Raw genomic sequence first — 24,420 nt, forward strand, 5'->3', positions numbered from 1 at the left:
CTCCTCCACCCATCACTATGTGGTGCTCTACTGTACGGAGGCCTAAGCGTACAACTGTTTATAATGAACTAGTTATCCTCAGTTTCTGAGACGGAGGAAGTCGTTTGTGTCTTTTTTTTTTTTGGTTTGTTTTTGGATGACTCCCACACACACACACACACACACACACACACACACACACAGGACGAGCATATGCGTTATCCGTTTAAAGGGAGACTTGGACAACAGTATGCGCAATGCAGTGTTTTAGATTCTCCAGTGTGGCACCTTTTACCCCCCCCCCTCCACTGTCACTGCTTCCAGTCCGGGCTCCAGTGGTTGGCTCCGGTTCCTCCTTACACACGTGATTTAAAGAAGAAAAGAAAAAAAAAGGCCTCCTTCTTGCGTAAGACTTTAACAAATGAGTAGCTTTATAAAGACCTCGCCCACTTTCTTTTCTTTTTTTTTTTTTTTTTTACTTGATCAATGCTCATATCGGTGACGCAAGAAGGAACGTATAGAGCCTGGAGCGCGCCGTGCGTAAAACCCGCCAAGTGGAAAAACTATTTATAGTTCACACCATTTTTAGCACATTGTCTTTAACAGTCTATTTGACTTTTACAACTTCTCAAAATTACATTTAACTGTGTATATTTAAGGTATGTCTATGTATAACTTATAAAGAACACCGGCCGTGTCTGTAATACATAACAACTTTAAATAAAACTCTTCTTTTGCCTTTAAAGTCTAGTTTCTGCATTTTACAGGCCTAAATGTTGATGACGGGAAAAGAGCTAACTTTACTATAAAACTAAAAGAATCTTGTGGAATACAAATCTCTCTTTCCCATGAGTGGCTACTGTAATTGTAACTGTACCAGAGAACCCCGACTCAGCAGTGTGCAAACATTATTTCGACCCGCATGCACCCTGTTTAGATCTTCTCCAATAACAGCCCAAACCTGGAAATCTTTGTCCCAAAACGAGCAGTGTGTGCTCGTGTGGGATGTGTCCATGTGTGTGTGTATCCCACGCGTCCCTAGAGACAAGTGTATTAATCAGCTCTGAAAGATTCCGTCCAGCGCTCACGCATGCACCTTGCGTAACTAGAACGCACACAATTCACGCACGTAACACACGCTCCCCCGTCGTCTTGGCTCCGGTTGTCCCTTTAAAAATCCGAATCCAAGGCCAATGATTTATCAAACTCCTATTATCAAGAAAATGTCACGGGAAGGGCACCTTGCTCTGCACTGACGCAAACTCCGCTCTTTCCCACGGAGCTATAGAAAAGCTTTGCACTTGGTGCTTTGCGCGGCTACAACCAGTCCGCTTCCAGTCCTCTCCTCATCTTTTTACAGCTGTTTTTTCCAGCCTGCCAGCATAGACCTGCAAAAACATGGTAAGTGTCCGAAAACACTTTCTTTACTTTGTCCACCTGCGGTTTCCTCTTGCTTTAGGAACTTCTTCTGCAGCTGGTTTCGTTTTCATTTCACACTTTTTTTTTAAATTCAGTTTGGCTGGTTGAAGCTGTCCGTGGTGCTGAACTGCAGCTGCGGCTCCACATTAAACTAAACTTTCTTCACTTCATTCTGTCACCAATCTAGCTGTTTTTCTCTTGCATAAGACTCTGTGCTCTTTTTTTTTTTTTTTAAGTCTAAATGAGGGAAAAAGATTTAATTTTATTCCATTGTACCTCTTTTCCTATTTTTTTTTTTTTTTTTTTTACCATTTTTAATTTTCTCTTTAAACAGGTTCTTACAGCCAGGTACAGCTCCTTTTGCTCACTAATTAACAACACAACTGAGCATTACTCAATCAACTGTTGTTGTTTTAGTTTTTTTAATAAACCCCCATCACCCTTTTTTTTTTTTTTAGAAACTGGATCTTTTCCGGTTGCTTCCCCCCCCCCCCTCAAAGCTAAATTTCAGGGAGTCATTTGTAATTCCGCCGCCCCGGGTCCGCTCACTGCTGTAACGCCGGTGATCTCGCATGCCTGCCGGGGAGAGCAGAGCCACCGAGAGACCCGCAGCAGCTTGTCTATTGCCCATAAAAATCAGTGGATGTGTGGCTGAATGACATGAGGGGGAAATGGGGCGTAAAATTAAAGAATCTTGCAGAAAGCGAGAACTGGAGAAGCAAAGCAACCCCCCTCCCTCCAACACACACAGACACAGACACACACACACACACACACACACACACACACATATACACACACACACCCGGTAGACTGTGAGCTGAAACTATAGAGCAGCCAGAGCCAGAACATGCTGCAGAAAAACGTTGCAGGGAGAGAATTGAGCATTTTTTAGTCCCAAAGCAGAGATGGGCTGCAGCAGCCTCACAGCTTCTCGCTTTCTGCCGCTCTGCTGCCTTTTGTCTTGCTGATCTGTCACTCATGTTCCAGGATTTCTCTGACCAGAGAGACATGGCCAAACAGCCGGCCAGCGCTCCTACCGGCTACATCCCGACGCAGCAGCCCGACGGAGCTGCGGGACTTACAACAAACAAACCGGACAACACGGCTGCGTGCCCGCCGCCCGCCCCTCACCATCACCCGGCGCCCCAGCCGCCGCCCCCCTCCAATGAGAGCAAAACTTTTTGTCCCACGGAAAATAAACCGGGAGAACTGGACAGCAATAAAGCGTATGGGACGTTTAAAAACACCCCGCCGGCTGTCCCTGGATCCGTGGCCGTCAACTCGGCCTTCAGGAAGGATTCCGTAGGTTCGGCCCGCGGGGGGTCCGCCCAGTACGGCGACCCGCTCCGGGCCACCGCGGAGCAGAACAACACCGCGGGCAACTGGACGGCAATGAGCCAGACCACCATCATACTGGGAACAGATGGGCACACGTCTGTTCAGCCCGGCACCGTGACGGGGGTAAGTCAGCTAAATGAACCGTTTCCTTAACGGAGAGCGGGCAGGTGTGAGAGCGCAGCGGCTTGGAGGCAGGTGCGGTGTGGATGTCCCGGTCCGGATGTCCCGGTGTGGATGTCCCCACACACTGGATTAACCTGCCGCCTCCGAACAGGGGACGGTGCAAACCCCTGGACGCTCTCGGTAGATCAGTGTCGGTGTGTGCTGGAGGGAAAGAGGGGAAACCTGTGAGGCTGAGCTGTGGTCACCGCACAGATGGTGCTTACAAAGTGTTCAGGTGTAGCCCGACAACTTCCGAGCTGAATCAGTGGAGGCTTGTCGCTTGGTAGTCGGATTTTAGAAGGATTAATCATTTTAGGCCATAAAATATTAGAGATTGTTTATTATTTTTATAATAAGTCTTATTTAAAAAGCGGCCTGTGTTCTGTTGCATTCAGGCTGTAATACGATTCCCATAAAGCCACATAACAGTGGTTCATTTACCTTAATGAATGTGGACCACCATGGGTACCCCAACCTCATATGTTGAGTTCTCTCCGGTGCTGATCGGTACTCTGGGTGGATGGTGAGCCATGTGTCTGCACCAACCCGGTCCACCATCCAAACTTTCAAACCCGCTTATGTCAGCTGAATATGAGAGGACCAACCCGATGGGGGGGTAGTAACTGTGTATAAATCAGTGTGATGGATGTTCAGAGCAGAGGGAACATTAATCTGAACCAAACTGTTTGTCCTTTTAGATCTCAACCGATTTCCGGTGATTTGTCTTGCTTGATTTTTGCTCACCGGTACAACGTTAACACGATTAAGGATAACGAGGATTAAATCATACTCTCGCGGTCTTTTCGGCGTTCCCCTGCTCCCAGCACACACACACACACACACACACACACACACACACACACACACACACACACACACACCTCTCTCTCGGTATGGCCCAGAAGCCCAGGTGTTATCCGGCTGATAGGCAGCACTGTATTACATGAGACTGCGGATTGTTTCCAATCCCCGAGAGGGAACCCCCCCACCACCACCCCTCACACACACACACACACACACACACACACACACACACACACATTCCCATGCATGGTGTTGTTTGAGTCTGAATATTCATGCAGTTTCTTTTATGTATTTGCTCAGATCCTGCGGTGCAGCTGTAATTACGCATGTTTCTTAATATTTGTTGCCTTTTTTTTTAAATTGGTGGGCCATTACAGGTTGGTTTTTTTTATCCTTGAGTCTGAGATTTAGGGTGTAATTTAAAGTGCTTTGGTGGTGATAATGGGCCTGCAAGTGTAGTTGGAGATGAAGATATATGCAGGCTTGTTATTGGAAAGCTGGTGCTCGTCAAACGCATCTGTAATGGTGAACAAAATGAACAAGGGGGAGAAATCCAGTGATATTAAGGCACCGAAAGGATGCATTTTTAAATTAAGAAACATATTTTAGGGTGTCTTTATATTAGTAACTTTCACTTTTTCTAAAAACAGTGATGCATTTTGTTTCTTGTAATTCATTCAGGCCCAGACTCAGTGCTTTTTTAAATCTCCTAATGGTTTAACTTGGAGTCTGGTGTGAATAGGTTTTTATTTTAGAGAATGAATGAATGCTTTCCCCCCCTCCTCTTAGGCAGAAGATGATGACGAGGAGGGAGATGAGAATAAGGCCAGAGGAAACTGGTCCAATAAAATGGATTTTATTCTGTCCATGGTTGGCTATGCGGTGGGACTGGGGAACGTGTGGAGGTTCCCTTATCTCGCCTTCCAAAATGGTGGAGGTAAGAGTTCTGGGTCAATGCTTTTAAATTCCCGACACCGAAAACAAACGAAAAATCTGCTCAGAAAATCGAATTACACTTTTTTTTTTAGGGTCAGGGTTTGAACATTTCTGATTATTATCTTCTTATTGCTTGAGGTGGTTCTTCCAATGTGTCGCCCAGTTTATCCTCATAGGCCTTTAACCAGGAGAACAAACACCGTATTAAAGAAAATACAAGCAAAGAGGAGAGAATTTTGTTCAGTGATTATTTCCATAGAAAAAAAAGGAAAGATAAAATAAATAAAAATACACTTAAATAATGTTTTTACATCATTATTAAAGCTGTGAAAACGGCCACAGTCGTTAATAATATTATTAATATTAATACTAGCATTAATAGTCCTTTAGATTTATTATTATTATTATTATTTATTCTTTAATTTGTTCAGCTATGCTAGAAGACATTTACAGATAACTGATGATTTTTATTCATTAATCAATAAGAAATATCAGCAGATGAGCAGCTCCATGTCTTCATGTCCATTTTAATTTTTAATAATCTGTTTTATGTTACTTGAACTGCTCCCTGTAGCCTGCTGTGTAATTTCCTTGCAGGGGCGTTTTTGATCCCCTACCTGACAATGTTGGGCATTGCCGGAATCCCAATCTTTTTGCTGGAGGTGTCTCTGGGCCAGTTCGCCAGCCAGGGGCCCGTCTCAGTGTGGAAATGCATCCCAGCTCTGCAAGGTAAACTGCCACACACTAATCCACTAAAAAAGAAAATGAAAGAAATATTCACAAATAAAACTCATTTTCTTATCATCACGAGTTCTCTACTTTTTCTTAAGAGTAATTTATATATTTCGTCTCATTTATTTATTTTAGGTTGCGGGATTGCCATGTTGATAATATCTGTCTTGATAGCCATATACTATAATATTATAATGTGCTGGACACTGTACTACCTGTTCGCTTCGTTGAAGGGCTCACTGCCATGGGCTAACTGTAGGAATGAGTGGAACACGGTGGAATGTAAGGACAAAGACATGCTGCTGTTAGGTAAGACACACACCTTCACACACACACACACACACACACACACACACACACACACACTCTCTCTCTCTCTCTCTCTCTCTCTCTCACACACACACACACACACACACACACACTCTCACACACACCAAAAGCACCCCTCTCTCTCTCTCTCTCTCTCTCTCTCTCTCTCTCTCTCTCCACAATGCGCAATGCGTCATGACTCCCTCAGCTGAGGTGTCCTGCAGTATAATGAATCCTGACCTGTGATCTCTGCGGTGTTTTCACTCTCAAAAAAACACTTTAAATTCAGAGCACTTCACTTCATCTCTTTGATCCATTTTTAATCGCACAGGCCGAACACCGTGAAAGGAGGCCCTCAGTGGGACAGAAACACATATATTCAGATATTCTCGATTCTTTCTTTGTGTGATAATGTCAGATTATAGCTCTGTTTTATGCTTTAAAGCTGCAGCATACAGCTGAAGCAGTCTGTCTTGGTCTGATTTTTTTAATGAAACTGTAGATTAAATCATGTTGTGACTGAGGGGGAAAGGTGCGGGGAGGGGCCACGGGGGTGTCTGATGTCGATCTGCGTCGAATAAATATCGAAATTCCGTTCATTTCGTAGAATATTTGCCTTTAGCGATTCTGTGAATTCAGCACAAAAAACTGCTTGCTTGACAAATTTACTGTACTGGCTGTGCTGCTGCAGTGCTGCAGTGAGCCCGAGACTGACCCCTGCTGGCTGCCTCACGCACTGCAGGGGCCCTTCAACACTGTAGTCTCTCTACCACTCTCTCAATCTCGTCAATGAGGACGATAACAGAAAGATTGTCAAAAAGAAAAGCATTAAGGTAGCTTATAATTTAAATAAATGATTCATAAAGTCATAAATATTATATAAATGATTTAACCTGTAATGTATGAATACATCCTCTATGTAGTGGGGTGGACCAAGCACACTGATAGCTCTGCAAAAATTACAAATACTTTGAGTTTATCATTTTCAAATTGTTGTGTCAAAAAGATGCAGATGGAGGTGGACAGTATTATTTTTTGTTTGGATAAGGTTCATTGGTTTGTGCTATTTTTCTCCATCCTATCTAGTTTCAGAAAACTCTTTCTCTGCTACCTGAGTGGTTGAGTTATTGTTTAGTTAAAGGTGATTTGCAGGGAGTTATTCTCGTTATTCTCGTTATTCGTTTTAGTCAGTATTTTGTCTTGAATTTAGAAAAAGAAATTCTCACATTACATATATATATACTATATACACGGTCTGCATTTTATATGAATTCAGCAGGATTTAAAAAATAAAAGCATAAAAAGCAATTTCGTCTGCACAATTTGTCTGAACTGTCTGCATGAAAAATTGTGCAGTCAAAAGCAAAGCAGGTTTTCTTATCTTTCCTTTCCCCTCGTATCTGAAACAAGGCACAGATTCAGTGTCTCTGTTGGCTGAATATCAAAAAAAGAATCAAAATCTTAGTTGGGTCCAGTTCTCGCTGAGGATCAGCCTCCTGTCAGTCCTCCTTTCTCAAAATCAGGCCCATCTGTTCGCTCCCACTTTACTTTCCGTGTGGAAACCTGAGTGGACAGTAAGCTCTGTCCCACAGCAGCACTCTGACAGTCTCTCCCAGTTGACGTGTGTTGGTTTCTGATTGGAACAGACACGTGCATCCTGCGGGACAGAAACATCACCTCCATCAAGAACTCCACGTTCTGTCTGTCTGCGAATGCTGTGGGAAATCTGAGCAAACTGATAAACATGACTGTGGACGGCAACAAGACATATGTCAGCCCCAGTGAGGAGTACTTCAAGTGAGTGCATCATTAAACACTGTTTAAAGTAGAATTTAAGCTTAATAGAAACAAACATTTGACCTGAGCAGTTTGGTCTAATTTTTAGGGATTTTTTTGTCCAGAAGTGAGGAATAAAAATCTGATATTTTTCTCAGTCTTCTCATGCAGATGTTTGGCTTTCTAGGGCCTTCAAAACAGCATCATCGGGCAGCAGCAAAAAGGGTTTACAGGCACTGAGAGCAGATTTCTTCATAATGATAATAGTTTTTAAATTTGCCCTCTTGAAAGGGTTTCACAGAACCACACTCTACATTTTTGGTGTAGAAGAGGACCAATAAATCTTTGAATTTAAATCACCAATGTACCCTTTTCTTAAAGTGTAAAATCTGCCGCTGCAGTGAACGTTTACAGATTATTTCTTAGTGCAAGTACCACAACTACAGTACAAAATACAAAACAAATACAACATGTGAGACTTTATTATATATAAATTCTTGAATGAAGATGATTTGTGTTGAAATAATCTTACTGCCTTACTTTCTCAAAAGGGAAATTAAGACTTGTAGGAAAAGTAATACACAAGAATTAAAACATTTGTAAAAAAAAAAAAAAAAACTTGCAGTGTACAGATTTATATCTAATCTACATTGCTTTTTATGTATATTTAGTTTATTTAAATTTTCTTTCAGACTGAAAACTTTGCTGTTTGATTCACACCTGCAGGTACAATGTGTTGCACATCTCTAAAGGAATTGAATATCCAGGAGACATCCGCTGGCCTCTGGCAGGCTGTCTGCTCCTGGCCTGGTTTATTGTCTACGCCTCTTTAGCCAAAGGAATCAAGTCATCAGGAAAGGTAAGAAAACACACAAACCCCTGAAAAAAACAAAAAAAACAATCTTAACTCATATTTTAATTTGAACAGATCTTGTTGTGGCCTGGGGTTCAGTTCTCGTAGCTTTGTAATCTTTGATCTGTTCGTATTTCTTGGCATGTCCACCTTTGGGTTTTATATTCTTAAATATAGTTATTTATCACTTTTTTAAAACTTATAATTGCTGAGTGCATGAAGAAGTGGACATGGTGTCTTGAGCACACCCACAGCATCTCTCCAGAGTGATTTTGAGTTGCAGTGGATTGTGGGATACACTTTACGAAGAATTTTGGACATCTATTTTCCTCCCAACATGCAAGGACAGCATGCAGAAGGAAACATTTTACATTGCACTGATTGTCCCTAGACTTTAGAGCTTATTCAGATTGAATTCTTGTATAATGTTGCCCTCTACTGGACACAGATGTGACATACACTGTGGCAACATTCAGAGATCTCAGTTGGCACTGTTATAATTTAGACTCTTAAGTGATGGCACAAATTGAAATTTTAGGTTGTTTGTGGCTAAGGTTTCTCATTACATTGTAATGCAGCTGCAGTTGATGCATTAAGGACAGACGCTCTGGAACCTCACATTTGCTTTATATTATGATTTATATTATGTGGGAAAATGAAACCTGGAAGACAATGTGGCTGTGAGAAGGATTGTAGAAATTTGATTCTTTCTTGTATTACAGGTTTGTTTTAATCAACTGACAAAAAATATTTTGCCTTAGAAACTTAAAGATCCCCTCCAGACATACATTAACACGTTACAAATAGTTTGTGTGATTTGTTTTTTTCTGGAAAAAATGATCATTTCCACATTTAAAACCTTAAAAAGTCTACTCCTTCTATTTTTTCCAGAATCTACGAATATGCTAATTAAGTTCATTTCCAAAGTCCATTTGTATCTATGTGTATGTGCACTGGTGGCCTCAGTTTCTATATCACACTTGATGTTGCAAACTAGACCAGGAATGACTTCAACCCAAATTGTTTGTCATGTCACAAATTATCCTCGTAGACCCCTTAACAATCAGATTTTCTGTGCAGAGAAATGTTCCACTTTCAGAAAATTAATCTGAAACCATCCTTCTGGTGTCAAACTCTGCACATACATCATTCTGCACAGTGAAGCTTTCAACATCCAACCATCCATTTTTTGTAATAGCTAGATTAAGTTTAGGTTTGACACTAAAATGAAAATTGCATACATTGCAGAAAACTCTAAATAAGAAGAATAGTCTCCTTTCGCAGACCTCCTATTTCCACTATATTATCTTTAGATATCACATTTTTTAATGCCATTCTCTCTTTTTCTTGTCCCCCCTCTGCTCAGGTGGTTTATTTCACAGCCACATTTCCCTATGTGGTGCTGGTCATCCTGCTGATCAGAGGAGTGACCCTCCCTGGTGCCTTCGACGGCATCCTCTACTTTATCACACCAAAGTGGGAGAAACTGAACGATGCGAAGGTACCTGACGCCTGCTCGTTTAATTCAGCTGTTTTTGCACCGTTTGTCTCTTTCCCCGCTCTTTACCTGCAGCTCTTCCTCTCTTCCTCCGTCAGGTGTGGAAAGACGCAGCCACTCAGATCTTCTTCTCTCTGTCGGCTGCTTGGGGAGGCCTCATCACTCTCTCTTCCTACAATAAGTTCCACAATAACTGCTACAGGTAAACACACAAAAGGTAAACCATGCTTCTGGCACAATAGACACATGACACTGTATCTGTATGTCTGATAGAATTGTCAGTAATAAATGACACTCTTTGCAGCCAGCAGTTCAGTGTTTCTTTCATTAATACATTTAAAGAATATTGTAATGTATTGTGGTTTGCAGAAACATGTTTTTCACGCAGACACAACTCAGCAAATGAAGGATCTGAGAACACACACACGCCTCAAACACAACCGCCCTGTCTGAATATTAAATAAAGTCAATTTGTTGGACTAGGACAAAATAACAGACACATTTTACAGTATAAAGCACTACACCCCCTTGTGTACACCTTGTGTAAATGCCTAACACTCTTTAGAGCCCTCTATTTGCAGAGTATTTATTCCTGCCACCAGAGGGCGCCAAAGGCATCTCTTATCTGTGTGTACAGAACACAGTGATCTTTAATCAAATTTAAGAGCATTATTATATAATATATTACTTGTTATGTGTAGCATGTTTTGAATATTTCAGTCGCTATAGCAGATATTTGCTTATTCAGCCTCTGTCTCTCTCTTTCCTCTTTTTCTCCGTAGGGATACAATTATTGTGACATGTACAAACAGTGCCACCAGTATATTTGCTGGGTTTGTCATCTTCTCGGTCATTGGTTTCATGGCACATGAGTTGAAAGTGCCGATAGAGAAGGTGGCAGATGAAGGTAAGATACCTAAACCAGCAGGCAGCAGCAACAGGCCGGCGCTGCTCACTAAAACCCAACTGAACAAGTTGAATCTTCTTATCTGCTGTGGAGAAAGTGTGTGTGCATCCTCATATGTGTGTGTGTGTGTGTGTGTGTGTGTGTGTGTGTGTGTGTGTGTGTGTGTGTGTGTGTGTGTGTGTGCGTGTGTGTGTGTGTGTCCGTGTATCCATGTGTCAGGTCCAGGCATAGCGTTTGTGGTGTATCCAGAGGCTCTGACCCGACTTCCACTGTCTCCTTTCTGGGCGATCATCTTCTTCCTCATGCTCCTGACTCTTGGCCTCGATACCATGGTAACCACTGCTCCTTCAATGTGTGTGTGTGTGTGTGTGTGTGTGTGTGTTGTCATAAGTCTATACTTATGAGGCTTATATGTCCTCATAATACAGATGAAGAAAATCTTCCAGAGTAATAATATTCTGGAGTTCTTCAGTAAGTGCCAGGTTCAAAGACACAGTCTGACATTTAGACTCTGTTAAAAAACTCCTCTCCACAACTCTAAAGTTGTATAATAGTTGTGTGTTGTGTTGTTGTTTGTGAAGAAATAGCTTATGCGCTAATGCTCAATCCCCATTTTCTTCCTTCAACACATATAAAAAATAAAACAAACATGTAAGACAGTATTAAGAGTTGTTGGAGGGTGTATTTATTGATTGAGCTAGACTAACAGGTACCTCCAGCTTTCAGGCTAAAACCTGACCTACCTCTTTGGTGGACTCAAGACAAGTAAACAAATCTGTTTCCAAAAATGTAGATTTTTTTGGGCCACTTGGGGGGCACAAGAACACCACAACGGTTTGTCAAACCTGTAAAACACATCCTGCAAACACTGGGCGACATACTATCCCATCGGAGTCAAGTTTCTGTCTGCCTGGTGAATAGAAATATAACATTCACTCTTGTTTTAGCTCCGGTATCTGTCTCTTTAGTTGCTACATGTTCCACTTTCTTCACCAGCTAGTCTCTAACTTTGTCTGTTGTGTGGTGCTGGGCAGGCAGTGTGATTATCGGGGCATTTTTCCTCAGAAACAGCTGCCTGATGCTGTGGGGAGTGCGGCTGAATTCTGAGACTGAACCGAAACAACGACAGAGGCTGAAAACGAAGCTGCAGAGTTGGTGATAATTCTCTGTGGCTCCTTCACTGCAAACAACCCCTTTCACATTACGCATAGTTAATTGATTCAGTGTTAATATAAAAAATATTCATAATTGGACCTCTAAAGATAGGATTTCACAGTAAGGGAATTGATATATATATAAATTAATTAATATATGTAGTCAGTGAATTTATGATTCATATGAGCATCAGTGTTCTGTATTTCTAAAAGCATTTCTGTAAATTCTGCCATTTTTTGGATGTTGGTTTATGAGAAAACATTATTTTCTGTTGTGGCTGCAACATCAAACAGCCTGTGTTTCTGTCGGAGAAGAGAAGATCTCTAAGTATCAAAACATCAGCAGTCTTTATATCAGTAATGATAGTCATCTGTTTGCTCTAAAGTCAAGACTGAACTTTGGTAGCGCCATCCAGCTATGTATAAATGCTGCACACATTGACCCAATTAACATAATTACCCATACATACCACCCACTGTGACTGATTTCAAGTGCTCGAGCTCTCCGGGTACTTGAGCAGAAGGGGGTCTGTGTGATTGGAGTGAGTGGAATTAAGTTGACCTTAAAGTTTTGGAACAGCACTGGAGTAAATCTAAGTCTAAGTACAATCAAATTTTATTACATTTAAAAAGGAGAAACTTCTGAACTTTAGTTCTGTGTCTGTGTCATATTCGGTACACAATTTATATTCATTTACAGTGTACATTTGGAAATAGTTTAACTCACAGAGAGTTACTAGAAACCTGTTCCCTTTAATGTTTTACCGTAAATGCTGCTCTCATCAACCTTGGTTTTCAGCAACATGCAGTTCTGTATTCAGCAAAAGCATTTAGCTGCTAAAGAGATTTCCCACAGGAATTGGTGGACGGCAAATTGGAGCTAATAAGAGAGTGAATATTGAACTTACACTCATCAGGCCACCACAAACACAGAATGAGTGATCATGTTGCTCTGTGTCTGCTGGATGTTGTGCTAATACATTTGCCATAATTACTCAATATTGCACATTCAGCTTGTTTTGCTGAACTCGACTGTCTGAGTGACAGTACAACTCATGCACCACAATACTTCTACTGTAAGTTACAAAACTCTAATTGTGTCAGTCACTGCGCTGATTCATTCCTCGTTTAACCTCAGTGAACAAACCCTTCAGTCTCCGGGATGGTTTTCTAAGTCCAGAGCGTCTCCAGCTGCAATACTGAGCAAACAATTCCATCTGAAACGCCAACTTCTTCAAGTGCACCGTGATGCTTCTGGGCCGAGCAGAGGAGCAGAGGGCACAGTGGCACATTAAGACACAAGTCAACAGCAACAGTAAATGATGATGTTACTTTGCCTTGGCGGCGGCAGCTCAGAGGAGAGGGCTGGTGGCTTTGTTGTAGAAAGCAGCTCGGCGGTAATAGGCTTGGGATGTTGACGGGAAATTAGTTTTGGGAGCTCAGGAGGAAGGAGAGGAGTGGAGAAGTGGCAGATAGCTCGCTGCCAACGTGTTTTCTACAGCATGCATACACACACACACACTCTACCAACCTCCCGCAATTTGCCTGTTTGTATATTCCACTGCTGTCCTCTGGGTTCTGAGCCCCTTTTCACCGTCATGTTACATTTGCTAATCTCCAGACAGACACCACCTGTCAGCTCTCTCCATTGTAATCTAAATTCTTAATACTGATTTGTTTACAAATCTTCTCCTGCTCGTGATTAGGATAATGTCTTTTATTTGTTTTGGAAATAAATGAAATTACAGTAAAAATGTGTTTATTGGATGAATTGAAGATGAACGCCTCACAGCACTGGATGCTGATTTCTGACAGCAGCAGCTGCTCTGATTCAGAAGAGGTAAACCTGCTGACTGGAGGCTTTTTCAATTGAAACGCTGCAGTAAACCTGCCCTGATTGGACAATTTTCAGTAATTCTGTAGTGGAGACAGTGAATCAGGATCTGCTGGGGCTGTTTTTTTAGAGTTAGCCTGAAGCCCTACATGTAGACTTTTTTGATAACCCTTCATTTAACAGACTTAAATTGAATTCCTGGTGTTTTTCCAGGCAGAATCAAACTTGAGCAATGTCTTGATTAGATATGATTAGATGATCATCATACATATGACTAAACAACTAAACTTCCTTCTCTCCCCTCTCATCTATTTTTTCTCTGCTCATTTTTCTTTCCTCACACTCATCTGTGTCCCAGTTTGCTACCATTGAGACCATCGTAACCTCCGTGTCAGACGAGTTCCCCAAATACTTGAGGAAACACAAACCGCTCTTCACCCTGGTCTGCTGTGCTTCCTTCTTCATCCTGGGATTTCCCATGATCACAGAGGTACGACACGGACACAAAAAAACAGACATCTACCTATCACTGATGCCACAAAGCAGGAACGCTCGGGCATTCTCCCCACGCCCTGCGACTCTTTCTTTGAGTAAGCCGACAGTTTTCTGCATGTAAAGTGAAGTCGCGGCCTTCAGAGGACAGGCTCAGTGAGTGGAACAAGAGAAGCTGAGTCTTATTAAAATCCCCCCAGACAGCTTCAGAGGGCAAAATACAGCCGAAAGTAGGATTCATACATTTCATTTCTTATGATCCGGTACAAGTCAGTGTGAAAAGTTAAGACCATTTACAAGTCAGAAGTCACAATGTGAGGGAAGAGGGCAGGGTAAGACAAAGCCTTGGTATTTGTATATAATTTGTTCGTATGTGTGTGTTTGTGACAGAGTGGGATGTTCATGCTGCAGCTGGTGGACACATTCGCAGCCTCCTACTCTTTGGTCATCATTGCTATCTGCGAGCTGGTGGGGATTTCCTACCTCTATGGTGAGTAAGGCTGATCCTGTTTTATCTCATGCCCTTTGACCAATGAGAATGAACGTCTGAAACCCTGCTAGTGGCCACTACAGGCCGTAATGTTAGATACATCCCACAATAATAAAATGAACAAACAACACAGAGATAGTTTTGTTCTTGCAGGAGTCCTGAAGCTGACATTAGAGGGAAGTTGTTTTTTTTTTTTTAAACTCTGTTCACACCCAGCATCACTCAACAGTGATGTCACAGTGTCCTGGAGTACACCTGTCCATCACTGCAGCAAGTGCAAAGATAAACCACTGGAGGTCAGCAAAGACAAGATTATCAGGGGGTGTTAAATTACCACTTATTTCTCTGAGGAATGTGCTCAGTAAATTACTTCGTATTCTTTCCTTTTAGTTCATGGGATGTAGTGTGTGCAAACTTGACTTTTCATCCCAAAATAAAATTGGTTTGCAACTGACCTTAAACACCAACAGTAAATGACAGTGAATGCAGCTTAAGTTATATAAAATATAAAAAAAATACACAGATTTTAAGAACAAATACTTTCTAATCTAGGTTCATCTTGCAGAAAGTACAGATGTATTCAGTAAATTGCATAATAATCTGCCATTCGATGTAGATTCTTTTATGTAGAGCTGGAAATGTCGGCCTGATGGTGGCACTAGAGGAGAGGTCAGAGAGTCATGAATATTAGGAATAATCCTCTGGGTATCATTAATATCTATAGCAAACCATGTAAATGTGGCTATTTGCTTTCAAGACACTGTCATGAATTAAAGTCTTGGACAAAGGGAAAATTGAGACTGATAGTGGCGCTGAAAGAAACTCAAAGACACCAAAATCATTAGGATTCATACTCCAGGGATCATGGATGCTCATACCAAACTCATAGTAATCTGGTTAGTTTTTGTCAGCATATCTCGTTAAGGACCAAAATATTGTATTGACTCACTGACCTACATCTCCATCTTTGAATTAAATTAAATTAAAAAATTAAATATCACATATCATAACATCCATTACACCGTTGCTGATGTCCCTGAATACAGCTACAGCTACAACCTTTCTGGTTTAAATTCTTTATTCAGATAGGAATCAATTATCTTTAAAATTTTTATCCCAATTGACAAGGTTGGGGGGCATCAAGGTTTATATATTCTGACTTTTAGTCCCTTGTATGGGTCAGGCTTAAAAAACACAACATCCTACACTCCCCATATGCAGCAGCTCCATAGCATATTTTGTCAGACCCTTAATGCCTAGTAAATGCCAGTATCTTTTAAAGTCCATACACACAATTTGTGACTCAGACTCTCTGTTAAAAATGTGTAGTTTCCAAGCCCAAAACTGAGATACCCCAGTGAGAATAATTTTCTCAGACTTGACATTCATCCTCCAGAGCCACAGAAGATATTACAGCAATGTTTTCACAGGCTCCCTATGAGTAGTGGCCCGTTAACAATTTGCTAAACCTAAAATACTATAATCAGTCTGGGTTTTTGCTGAGAGTTTTAGTGTCCCATAAGGATTTGAATCGTGTTTCATCTGTATGAAACACTGAATTTTTGTGTTTTAGGGTGTAAAAAGTGTCAAATCCAATGATCTTTCTTTCAAACTCATTAAACCAGCTGCTGTAGCTTCGATACAAAAACATTTGAAACACCTAAACTGTTCAGAGAGAACGGTCAGAGAGGTTTTGGTATCTTATCTTTGCCTATGTGTAAAAGGGGCTGATCATGTATTGGTCCTTCATGTTGGACAATAGCTCTCGCCTCCCTTTCTCTGTATGTTCTAGCCAAGGCCACTAGGTGTCTCTGTTGTAATGTATAAGTCACACACACACAGGCAGAGAGCTCAGGTGTGTGTCAGGAGGCTGTTACCAAGGAGCAAAGCAAACGGCTCTCCTCCAGTTTGTCAAAGCATCAGTACAGGTGACATATTGAAATGATTGTGTGACTCTGCCTCTTCATGTCACTCACTGTTATCCGTCAATAAAGGCAGAGGAATGAAGCCATCTGCTCCCCCGATTTCTCTCAAGGACGACAGAAACTGATCTCTCTCTCTCTCTCTCTCTCTCTCTCTCTCTCTCTCACACACACACACACACACACACAGGGATGGATTGAATTTGCTGGTCCTCTTTTTTTGTAACGGACCTTATTAAACCCAGGTCACTCTCTGTGTGTTCTCTTTCTGACTTTCTCCCATTGCTCTTCTTTTATTTTATTTCTCTTCTCTTTGCTTTTTTTTTTATATATCTGCAGGTCTGCAGAGGTTTTGCGAGGACATTGAAATGATGATTGGTTTCCAGCCAAACCGATTCTGGAGAATCTGCTGGGCCTTTGTGACTCCAACCATTCTGACGGTGTGTTTATTTTTTGCTCAGCTCATTCTCTCAGGCACACAGTGACATGTCCGGCTTAAAATGTTGCCATTTCCGCTGCTGCTTTTAAAGTTCATTGATTTGCAATTGGAAAGGAAGAGGAGGGAGAAATTGCTCCTGTTACAGTGAAATCGAAAATGATTTCCCCCCTACTAATTCCTGTCATGTCACAGAGTCTCAAGTTGTTTGTGTTTTTCGAAAATAGCTAGTGTGGCACGAGTTCAGCTGCTGCAAACGCACATTCATTTCCATAGCATACTTCCTGTAGAATGGCCACTTATTTGTCATATGCGGTGTAGCAGAAGCTGTAAATTCCAATGAACAGTGTTTACCAGCATGTCAGTGTTGGACAGTGGCCAGCATTAATGTTGGTAATTGTAATGGAAACCACTGTAGCTCCAAAGCAGAGGTGACGATGACAAATGGAGCAACATTTGGGCCGGCTGGTCATCCCGCTGCTCTCGAGGGAGATCAGATTTCCTCTGGGAGCTCATTGATGCGCAACCCCAGGCTAATCTATTTCTGTCTGCCTTCCTTTTTTTGTTTGTTTTCCACTCCTTCGTCTTATTCTAGTCCTTCACAGCCAAATTTTCTGTAGAATGGAGGTAGAATTTGTTTCTACTCTGTCCCTCACTGCTGCTCACTGCTCATATACTAAAAAGGAAGCTCATCCATCCTCTTTTATAAGGAACAGTGGACACAGCTTTGGCTATGTGTCCTGAGTTCAGTGCAGTTAATTGGGAAGAAATCTGCTGTTCAGTCCTTGTTAATGCAGAAAAGCATTACACAGTTGAACAACTACGGCAGCAGTCAAAAAACTGCAAATTTGGGCCATTGTTATAAGATTTACAGTTGTTTTTTTTACCAATGCGGCAGTAGTCTTAGGATCTTAGGAGGATTTCACACAGATTACTATACTTGACCCCAAAATCCAGTTCATTGTGTACCAGAACTCAGGCACGGTCCACTTGAATAAGAGGCCTTGAATACAGTTCATGTGTACTCGGCTACACATCAGGTGTGAAAACAACATTAACAGAACCTGGAAGTTGGCTGCTATTTCAAAAATAAATTCTTACCTCTTTGTTAGTGATTTCTTTTGATCATTATTCATGTAATCGGCGTTTTCTCTTCAGCTGTCTGTCAATGTAATCGCTCCACTGGAAGGCATACTCAGGCATGGTACGGAGCATTCATGCCTAATATGAAAACAGCCTAATGTAACGTATGTTTCATTGATTCACTGGTCTGTGCAGGGCATCCTGGTACTGAGTCTGTACCAGTGGAAGGGGATGACCTACGAGGACTACACCTACCCCACCTGGTCCATGGTTATGGGCTGGCTCATGGTCATCTGCTCTGTCATCTGGATCCCAATCATGTTTGTCATTAAGATGTACCTCGCCCCCGGCACCATAAGCGAGGTAATAACTGAGACAAAGCCGTGACGAGACATTGTCACGTATGTTTTGTTTTTGTCTGCTTCACACACACACACACACACACTGTCCCACACGCTCAGACACACACAGACACACACACCCTGTCGGAGAAATCAATAGTCTCATCCTTTGCTCATTAGCAGGGAGAGGCGGGCTGCTGGCTGAGTATTAATTTGAACATTTTTCTGGGAGTCCGGCGGGTCCCTTTTAAATACTCAGATTAATGGATGATGATGATCGTGGCTTTCTCTCCTAACGTCTCTGTTCCCTCAGCAGCTCCGACAGCAGCCTCAATCACAGACCATCCCCCAACTTACATTTTAATTTCTTTGCTTGACTGCAATAAATGTATGATCGTCATAGTTTTCAATATACATTAAGGTGATATTGTATACTACTGCTGCAAAACACCTTCCCCATGTGTTTTGAGGATTTTTTTTTTTTTTTAGAAAACGCATTAAAATGCCAAGTATATAATCACACCTGCAATGATAAAGCAAAATGGGCCATTTTTGACATTAATAATAAGTTGTTGTGCATTTACAGTATGTAGGGATTTTATACCAAAGCACTTTACAATGTCAGTCACCAATCCACATACTTGATATTCAAGGTATACTAAACATAAACCAGAAGGAATATTTGAACCAAAACTTCCACTATGTGAGGAGGTTGTCCATGAATCGCAGGATTGCCAGCTCGATCCCCGACTCCTTATTTGTATGTGCAGGTGTCCTTAAGGAAGACACAGAGCCCCAGTTGATACTGATGGTTAGGCCTGTGCTTTGCGTGGTAGGTCGTTGCCATCCGTGTGTAAGTGTGTGTTTGTTTGGGGGAAAATGCAGTCCAACAGCGAAAACTTTGGTGAAAGTTACCCTAATTCAGCACAACCCTAACCACAACATACCCATATTATTTTGGTGTTTTTAAATAAGGACATTTTCAGCCCTGTTGTCTCAGCTTTAAGCTAGTGACCTGCCCCTCTACCTCTTATTGGCTCTGACCATGGCAGGTTTTTCTAAGCCTACCCATCTCAATCCTTTTGCCTAAACCTAACCAACCTCTGCAACGAAAGAAACAAACACCAGCCAATCAGAAACAGAGTAGTCTTTATGGAATAGAAAATATCAAGTGGGTGTTTTGGGTCCTACTTAGGCGAAAGCATTATTGGCAGTAAGAAGTAAGGGGACTCATGGACACAAATCAGAAGTGCTGGTGACTACTGCCCCCTTCCAGGCACTGGCAATATTTTATATTGTTTAAACTTGCCTTTTGATTCCCTTTTCTTCAGTTCAGGAATAGTATCAAAACAGATACTGTGGCAGACCGAAATGCACACTGCTTAATATTCTACACATAAGAGCTATAACAAGCAAGCTACTGTTAGAGAACACAACTCTGTGCCTCATCCCCCACTACAGATTTATTGTATCTTACCATATAAACCTTTTTTGTGTTGCCTCTCCTCTCGCAGCGTCTGAAGCTGGTCTGCTCCCCTCAGCCCGACTGGGGTCCTTTCCTGATGAAGCACCGTGGAGAACGCTACAAGAACATGATGGACCCTCTGGGAACCAACTCTCTGGGACTCAAACTGCCCCCCAAGGACTTCCAGCTCGGCTCCTACCAGTAGCAGTCGTCCCAGCTGCACCAGACCCACCACCTCCAGCCCCGGCAGGGGGCACTGTAAGGGGGGGCAACTTCCACCTCTTCTTCTCCCTCCTCCCCTCTCTCTTTCTCCTATCCGTACTTCACCCTCTTTGCTTCCTGTCTTCCTCCCTGTATCATGGATGTGGAAACAGTCTCCCTTTCTTCTTCCCTCTCTTCTTCCTCACCACTTCCTCTCTTCTGCCAGGGAGGAGTGGCTGCCCAGGTGGAGTCTACTCCTCCACTGCTGCTTTGTACTCGGTTAATGGGCTATCATTGCCTCCCACACATGACCACTGATTACTTCAGAACCCTTCCCAGGGATCTTTATTCCAAGAGAAAAATTGTGTCATAAAATGACACAGCTCAGACTGCACTTGCAATATTAGACTCACCGTAGCTGCTCCCTATGGAGTCATGTGTGTATGTGTGTTTGTGTGTGTGTGTGTGTGTGTGTGTGTGTGTGTGTGTGTGTGTGTGTGTGTGTGTGTGTGTGTGTGTGTGTGTGTGTGTGTGTGTGTGCCATCATATTTGTGTGTAGAGATAATGAATCATCTTGGTGCAAGCAGACACAAAACAAAAAGAAAATTGAGCGACAGCGGTTCAACGAGCTCAACGGGGATCTGTGTTTTTGTTCTATCTGTGTACAAAATTCCATCGGCGATACAAATAATATCAACTGCCTCGGGAAAAAAAAAGAAAAAGAAACACAGTATGCACTGGTATCACATTTTGTTCCAGCAGTATATATGTATATTCACATTAGCTATTGCTCAGTCGCTCTTGCTTTGTCAAAAATAGATTACAAGATCTGCAATTTGTGCCTCCTACGTCCCAGTAGAGTAGCGAATGCATCCTGATTACCACTTTGAGTAGATACACTTTGGCCTGGATGACTCTGCAGTATGATAGAAGCTTGAGTCTATTTTTCCCTCCGAATCTGAGGGACCATTTGTGATACCCTCTCTCTTTATCTATTTATTGAGCCGTATACCTGTTCTCCTCTATTGTATTATCCTATAATGTAAAGTAGCACATTCCTAATGTAGGTAACCACTAGACTAGTCTATCCTTCCTTTAGTAGGTGATAACGTGGCCATTTAACCTTTTTAGGTCTCGAAAGGTGACCTGATAGTCACTTTGTGAATATATTTTAGATGGTGCGTTTATGTGTTGTGAACCTGTCAAGCCATCTGTGAAAACCATCTTTACAATGTACATTACATCAGTAGAGTAACAGTATAAAGTATATAAATATATATGTGTATATATATATATATATATATATATATACTTTATACATATACAGTTATATATGTATAGCATCATCGGAGGAGAGAGCTAGCAAGATGGAGATTGAGAGTGTGTGTGTGAGTCTATTTCATGTCTCTCTGAACCATGTTTCTCTTGCTAGCTCGATAATATCTTGTACAATGTGTACACTTCTTAAAAAAAACTATCTTCAAGCTGTACGTGTGTGTGTTGTCGCGTCCTCATAATGTTAGGAGCAGCTGCTATGTGTGAGTAGATGAAGATTAGACTAGAAAATGGCCTCCTTCTTTCCTGGAAAGTGTACTTTGTCTCTTGATGTTTGTGGTAGAGCTCCGGAGACCTCTTTGCCATTTCAGACTTATGCCTCTTGCTTCTCTGTGTGTCCTCATGAAAACAGGGTCTCAGGTATACTCGATTCCATCAGACTACTCCGGTAGTTGTAGGAATAATAGCATTCAATGCATAGGAAACAGAGAGTAGAGCCATCCTAATGCTAAACTATTTTGGAAGGAGTCTGGAAGTGTCCTGTAAAGGATCAGAATCAAAATACTACTTCCTGATGACCTCAGTGCAGCATCACTTTGCTTTTCGCTTGCTGTTGCTTAAATGCGCCTTGCGATGATTATACAGGACATACAAGTGACTTAACCAGTTTTGGCCAACTGTGTGCAGTGCTAAATCAAGTATCTTTGTTTTCATTATGTTTATATGTATGGAAAACAAGAATTAGTTAAGATTAATTTAAGATCTAATTTCGGATGCCTTGTAATCGTCTTGAAATTGTATTGTCTCTTGAGCCAGTTTGCGGAATCAGTTTTATTTGCACATGAAGAAAATGAAAGGCTTTCATCAACTTTATGGTAGCCTTGCTCACACTGTGGTCCACCAGAATCAGTCAAATTACTGTAATTTAGAACATATTTCCCTTTAAGTTGTGCTGTTAAGACATCATCAGCACAAGTTAGCTACTGTAAGAGTGTTTCCTGGGGGCGTAAAGTCATGTCGGGATGTTACACCACAGCAGCCTGAAAGAACAGTCCTGTGCAGCTCAACAGGCGTGCAACTTTCTATAAATGTGACATGACAGGCAGCCAACCTTTACTTTGTCAGCTTTCAACCAATTACCTAAAAAGTAACACAATGCATCAACTCAGAAGCAGTACTTTCCATGCTTTGACCAGCTGGATATGCATTTTCATGTGGATACAACGTCCCGATTGGCTTTATTATGCTTTTAACACTGCAGGCGTTTACTTGAGTTGAGTGGCTGAAGTGTTTTAAATAGAGGCTGCAGGTATGGATGCAATAACAGTTGCTCAGAGGTTCTCCTTAACTATTTCTCTAAGCCATGTCTTTTAATAATCTTGACACGGAAATAGCACAGATATGATTTAAGAGGTTGTACGGTTTGAAAACAAAACATAATCAATTAATGAGCACAAAAAGCCCTGCTGTTAAATAGCTTGCTTGCTCCACAGTGTTGCTTTTGTTAAGACTGTGTATTTAGCTCTATTTGTTCAAACGTGATAATAATGTATGTCTGTGTATGCTTGTGTGTGTGTGTTTGTCTCTGTATTCGTTTTACTGAACTCCACTGTCAATCAGATGTTTGCATGGCCAGTCTCAGAGTAGATCACTAAAAGAAGCAAAGGAGATTTACAAGACTTTTTTTTCCTAGGATGCCTCGGCCTGATGGTCCTTTTTCTCTTTCCTGACAGACGTGAGGATCTTAGACCACCAATTGTGAACATGAGCTGTGTAAAACAAACTTTTAACACTGATATGCTCCAAAAAATTCAACCCTATGGCAACCACTCGCTTGAGAGCAGGGGTGCGAGCAGGTTGGAATTTGAAATCATGTGTTAGATGTATTGGACGGTATGGTCCTTTTATTCCCCGAGATAGATTTTAATGATTTCCTTTAGGGCCACAGATAAATAGCTATGTGTTTTGTGTCCTTGTTTCCATTTCGACTGGGCTTCTCTGCTTTTGGTTTGAGAAAAAAAAATGGCTTAGGGTTCAGTTAAAACCACATTGCTTCACAAAATATAACACTGAAGAGCTTGCATGTGCAGTTTGTGTTGCTGTAACTCAATGTCCATGTATAGTAATCCTTGTCCTTTCTCTCTCAATAATATAAGTCCGTGCATGTTTACTTTAGGGAGTTTTTTGTTCGACGTAATGTTTAGAAACGGAGGGTTGCTATTGTCCTTCTTACAGAGGAGGAAGAAATAAAAAAAACAGAAAAAGTAACTGTCAATTCGCTTTGCCTGCAAGTCAACTTTGGGCAGTATAGGTAACCAAAGAAAGAGTACTTTAAACTAGGGTTGTAGTGAAAACAGAAAACAAACTTTAGAAGAAAAAAGGAACGTGTCATCCGCGTATAGGAGGTTGAGATACTGCCATTCATATCCCATGTAGTGTTCCTTGATGTTTGCCAATACGTTACAAAACATCTTCAGGTAACCATTGGCCTTATAGATGTCCTCTAATGGTAGAATATTGTATGTATTTCAAAAATAACACCACAGAATAGCTTATCGTCTATCTCATATGGTAACAGTATTCCTATTGTTATGTCTGTTGTGTCTTTTTGGCACTTTATTGTCCGACCTATGAATGCATAGGTTAAATTTCTAATTACTTGAGTAATGTCATATATTTCTGTGTGTTCTATGTGAGGTACTGCTGCCTATGGATATAGATATGTGCCTCCAACAGCTCATGACATCCTTTGTTTTGAAAGTAGAGACTAGATATATGACAAATATCTTTTAAAATCGGTGTGAGATATAAAAAAATAAGAAAATATATATCATATATGTGAAATGCATTTATTTATTTTCATTGTCATCAATCTTTGAGGCCCTACCTCAGATTTTGTATTTATGTATAGAAATGCAATTGGATTATAGTATCTTTGCCAATAATAATATATCGCTATTATATCATGAAATGTATAACCTATGAATCAATAAATAAATGTTATTGTTTTA

General features: G+C 41.3%; 2 protein-coding genes across 3 annotated transcripts in view; one reads left to right on the plus strand and one right to left on the minus strand.

Annotated features, from left to right (window-relative positions):
- Window positions 1–24,420, minus strand: part of lrp4 (low density lipoprotein receptor-related protein 4) — a 561,339-nt gene that overhangs the window by 32,740 nt on the left and 504,179 nt on the right. The window lies entirely within an intron of this gene.
- On the plus strand, window positions 1,115–24,420 carry slc6a5 (solute carrier family 6 member 5). 2 transcript variants are annotated; one of them, XM_051379483.1, is made up of 16 exons: window positions 1,115–1,380; window positions 2,389–2,862; window positions 4,495–4,642; window positions 5,239–5,370; window positions 5,509–5,682; window positions 7,329–7,479; window positions 8,185–8,317; window positions 9,678–9,812; window positions 9,908–10,011; window positions 10,592–10,716; window positions 10,936–11,048; window positions 14,063–14,194; window positions 14,587–14,686; window positions 16,948–17,048; window positions 18,323–18,490; window positions 19,983–24,420. In XM_051379483.1, the coding sequence occupies exons 1-16, from the start codon at window positions 1,378–1,380 to the stop codon at window positions 20,136–20,138; spliced, it is 2,349 nt and encodes a 782-aa protein (XP_051235443.1). In that variant the 5' UTR covers window positions 1,115–1,377; the 3' UTR covers window positions 20,139–24,420. The 2 variants fall into 2 exon arrangements, with proteins under 2 accessions (XP_051235443.1, XP_051235445.1); XM_051379485.1 differs by lacking the exon at window positions 1,115–1,380 and having other exon boundaries at window positions 2,238–2,862.

The sequence above is a fragment of the Dicentrarchus labrax genome, unplaced genomic scaffold (assembly GCF_905237075.1).
Source record: "Dicentrarchus labrax unplaced genomic scaffold, dlabrax2021, whole genome shotgun sequence".
In the NCBI taxonomy this organism is placed as follows: Eukaryota; Metazoa; Chordata; class Actinopteri; family Moronidae; genus Dicentrarchus; species Dicentrarchus labrax.

What these genes read in the sequence shown, in the direction of transcription:
- slc6a5 (XM_051379485.1), top strand. Translation starts at nt 2,380, where the DNA reads ATGTTCCAGGATTTCTCTGACCAGAGAGACATGGCCAAACAGCCGGCC. An exon ending in GGGGATTTCCTACCTCTATG is followed by an intron (nt 14,687 to 16,947) that starts GTGAGTAAGGCT and finishes ATATATCTGCAG; the next exon opens with GTCTGCAGAGGTTTTGCGAG. An exon ending in TGACTCCAACCATTCTGACG is followed by an intron (nt 17,049 to 18,322) that starts GTGTGTTTATTT and finishes TGGTCTGTGCAG; the next exon opens with GGCATCCTGGTACTGAGTCT.